Source organism: Nicotiana sylvestris, chromosome 4, assembly GCF_000393655.2.
Source record: "Nicotiana sylvestris chromosome 4, ASM39365v2, whole genome shotgun sequence".
Classification (NCBI taxonomy): Eukaryota; Viridiplantae; Streptophyta; class Magnoliopsida; order Solanales; family Solanaceae; genus Nicotiana; species Nicotiana sylvestris.
In genome coordinates this window covers 88,965,873-88,969,898 of record NC_091060.1, presented here as the reverse complement: position 1 = coordinate 88,969,898, position 4,026 = coordinate 88,965,873, and the positions used below count along the sequence as shown (strand labels likewise).

Below are 4,026 nucleotides of genomic sequence, written 5' to 3'. Positions count from 1 at the left end.
GTGTCGAGCCTATGAAAGAGAATGCTCGAATGGAACTAAGAAGATCAAATGATTCAACATAACAGGAAGTGATTCAAGTTGCTACAAAACCTGCCATTTAATTTATCATCATTGCTAAAGCAAATAGCCAAGGCTATGGAACTTAAACTTAATTTAATAAAGCTGTCGACATTATCCTGACCATCAAGCTAAAGAAAAACTGAAATATTTTAGAAGAGTATATAATACTCGTTCCAATTGACAAAATGTAACAAAACATAGGGCCATCACCCAAAACTAAATGTTTATCAGCAGAATAATGAAATGATAATAATGTCTGCTACTAGAGGAGAAATGGTGTCTATCCAAGCAGTATACTGACATTTTGCGATGCTCGAGGGAACTCCAACAACTCGAAGAAGAAGAGCCAAATTCCATTATATTCAATAAATCTCGAAGGCGCAACTATCACCTCAACAAGTGAAGGAGAACGAGCAAGCAAAAGCTTCATGAAATGACGTTCAATTGTGTTGTTCACATAACCTTCTAACTTTATCTTCTCAAGTGACATGAGATCTTGTTCTACACAGTTTGGTGCTGTTAGAAACTCTGTAACTGCGTCTACGTTGATCTCCTCAGCATCTGAGAGTTCTTCCTGTACATACATATATCATATATATTAGAAGTTAAGGTGATACAAATAAAAGGAAATTTATTACAGCACTAGTTTTAAATTATATACAACGAGCACGTATTTTAACCTAGTCATAGGTGGTGCTAGGATATTCTCCGGGAATAGTCAAAATATAAAGAAACAACACCTAAAAGCTAAGAGTATTAGTCAACATATACATAAAAAGTCTAGCTACACAGTATATTTTTCGGGCAAAAAAGTGTCAATCTTGAACAAGGGTGGCGGAGCCACTGGTAGTAGCTAACCAATCTTATTTTCTATGTTACTGGTCTCACTTTTTATAGACATTTATACATGATTATTTTTTAAGTGATTTAATAGTACGTAAAAGTTTTTTGGCGTGCAGTTTGTACAATATGTGACAATCTAAAGTTTATTCATAAGCAAAAAATTGCGGCCTTTGCATCTAGGCAACAAGTTATAATACGAATTAAACATGTTGAGTAGCAATATAATTTGTCGAGAGATCCATGCCAAGTTAGCTACCTCCATATGATAAATGAACTGCAACACTTTGACCATATATGTTAAGTACGCAATCAGTTAAGTCGCATAGGTATTGTTAGCAGTTTTTGGTTGATGGTACAATAAATATTTCCACCACAATTTTTAACAATATACAGTGACGGCACGATCAAGGCATGCATGTGGTTTATTTATTGTGCTCCAAATAATTCCCTATCCTATAAATAGGTTATGTGCAAAATTGAAGTATGATAAATATTTAAAAAATAAAAGGAAACACGTCTCTCAATAATGATTTTGTACTAATTGCAAAAAGGAATAATGTAACTTCAACATGATAGGTAAATACTTCAATGATTCATGAGTAATATAAGGATATATTTAAGTTCAAATGTTTAATTACCTGGATTTCAAGTGTATGCAAATGAGGAGCACTTTGAAGTAAGCAGATAACTGCTGAAATCTGAGCTTTATCAGCAAAACAAAACCCTAATTTAAGAACCACCAAATGCTCCAGTGGAGCCTCAAGCCTCTTTGGAACAACAGTTGGAACTACAAACTTTTTAAAAAAAAACATAAAAGCATGAGAGGGGGGTTTTAATTAAGTACGTGATTTCAATACAACAATAAATTAAACTATGAATTAAATAGAATAAAACAATAAGTATATATGCAGTTTACCTTGAAAAAAAGACCGTCCAAGCAAAACCCTGTAAGTTTAGGGAAAGAAGCAATCATCTGAAACAAGGTAAACCTTCTCCAAAATTCATAGGTATAGATTCTGTTGCATGTCACAATAGTCACCACTTTCAGCTCAGGACAGGCTTTGAGAAGCTTCAAATCCACATAATGACTGTCAACAATGTGCAAGCAAAGTAGCCGTGGCGCGGAGATATTAAGGAATTGGATACCATCACAACCAGTAATCATCAAGATCAACAGAAGTGGAGCCTCAAGGATGTTTTGCGCCAACTTTTGATTAAAAGACATTAGCTTTAGATCAAGCCTAACAAGATTCTGAAATGATGTAGACGCAAGTGGCAACTTGAAGTTGCAATTGGTAACGTTCAAATAACTCAATTTCGCACACTTGAACAAGAAATGCGGCAAATTATATGGAAATTGAAACGAGTTATCGATGGTGAGTTCGTTAACACCTTTGTTAGAGACATAACGTAGCCAATGATCGATGTCCCAATCGTCTAAATCAGCACTTGATACGTCAAGGAAAAACTTGACGATAGGGCCATTGTGTTGCAACAGTATTTTATTGACGATGTTTTTGAATCCACCATAAGTGACTGATGAATCGTCTTGGTTTATGTCCTCATGGAATTGACGATCTAACACAATGACTGGATGGGTGGACCAGATATGGTACCATTTTTTGGACAAAACACTCATTTGCGCTATTTCTTTGGTGGTCATACGGCATAAAATTTCATCAATCACATTGCTTGGTAGGTCAGATATCCTGTCTATACGGCCAAGTCCGTCACTGTAATGATTCTTCTTTCTACTGCCACCATTCTTTCTTAATAATCTGATTACAAAACAATTCAAATTTTATTAATTAGCACATAAGTTGTGGAAAAACAAGAATGAGTTTTTTCTTTTATCTTTTGTTGAGGGTAAATTAAATAAACGGTCATTGATTTGGAATTCTTTTTAAAGGTTATTGAAAAGCTAGTAGTTAGAACAACGATAATTGAATGAATTTCTAAAGTGAGATTCACATAAATGAAACAGCATAATAATAAACACGGAATAGAGTCAAAAATAGGTAAAAATTAACTTACACTAATTTTTCAATGAATATATGACACATATCTTCATATACACTCTTATCACTAAACTATATATTAATTAATACACATTCATACCTTTATTATGACTTAATCATAGTAAATTAATACGATTTAGTGTAAATACAAGAGTGTGGTAATTAAGTTTTTTCACTAAAACATAATCCATTCTCGATTTGAACGATCTACAAAACTCAATGGTAATAGATGAACAACTACCTTCGTGTGTATGTCAATTTGATGATAATGATAAGACATGATTTGATGTAAATACTTAACGCGGGCAAGTTTTTGCCTTAAAACATAATCCAAACTGGATTTGAACTCTACAAAACTAAGTTATGCCAATAGCAACGTTAACCCTTTATTTCATAATCACAATGGTTATAGGTGAACGAATAGCTTGCCTGTCTATGTCACTTTGAAGATTATCGTTTATAAGATACGTTTTGCTCTAAAAATTTCAACGCACATAAAAATCGATCAACATAAAGTTAACTTTTGCTCTAAACCTAATTAACCATGACCTGAATTTTAGTAATTAAGTTTAACACAAAAATTCGTGAGGGACGTCAAAGGAGAATTCTATACTGGAAACATGCATTAATTGACTTAGATTAGTACACTTCTTAGCGAATGTTACATAAAACATTCACGACTTAAATCAAACAAAAAAACACATTCTAAAGAGAAAATCAAAGATAAAGTCGCCACAGATTGAATAAATTGAAAACCCCAAAAAGAAAGAGAAAAGGGAACTTTTATTTACCTCGCCATTTTAATCAGAAGACCGCAGATAACAATTCTACCTCTGTGCTTTTGTGCTGATATTCTTTCACTACTCCTGTTATTTATAGATTTGACAAAACGTTCAAATTTGGGAAATGGCATACAAAATTTTTGTTTTGGCAGGAAAATGAATTAATATCCTTGATGAAATTAAACTCAAATAGCAGTCATTGATTTTTTTTCTCAATTAGTTGTAGTATTATATTATGATTTGAAATATTTTCTATCTTGAGTATATATTCATTGGATGTAACGAATAAAATCCTATTACAGTAACCACTCATTTAATGTAGT

The 4,026-nt window shown here is 32.9% G+C and overlaps 1 protein-coding gene across 1 annotated transcript; it reads right to left on the bottom strand.

The window, feature by feature from the left end:
• Positions 1–267: 267 nt before the first annotated feature.
• LOC104214479 (F-box/FBD/LRR-repeat protein At1g13570-like) lies at positions 268–3,772 on the bottom strand. Its single transcript, XM_009764152.2, has 4 exons — positions 3,713–3,772; positions 1,820–2,681; positions 1,542–1,697; positions 268–634 (listed from the first exon to the last, which is right to left on the bottom strand). Exons 1-4 carry the CDS (start codon positions 3,718–3,720, stop codon positions 341–343), a joined length of 1,320 nt encoding a protein of 439 aa, XP_009762454.1. The 5' UTR covers positions 3,721–3,772; the 3' UTR covers positions 268–340.
• Between the last annotated feature and the right edge of the window lie 254 nt (positions 3,773–4,026).

Excerpts from the sequence above, each read along its gene's own strand:
- LOC104214479 (XM_009764152.2), bottom strand. Across the intron at positions 1,698-1,819 it reads TGGACGGTCTTTTTTTCAAG|TTTGTAGTTCCAACTGTTGT; the intron begins GTAAACTGCATA and ends TTTTTTAAAAAG. Across the intron at positions 635-1,541 it reads TGCATACACTTGAAATCCAG|GAAGAACTCTCAGATGCTGA; the intron begins GTAATTAAACAT and ends ATGTATGTACAG.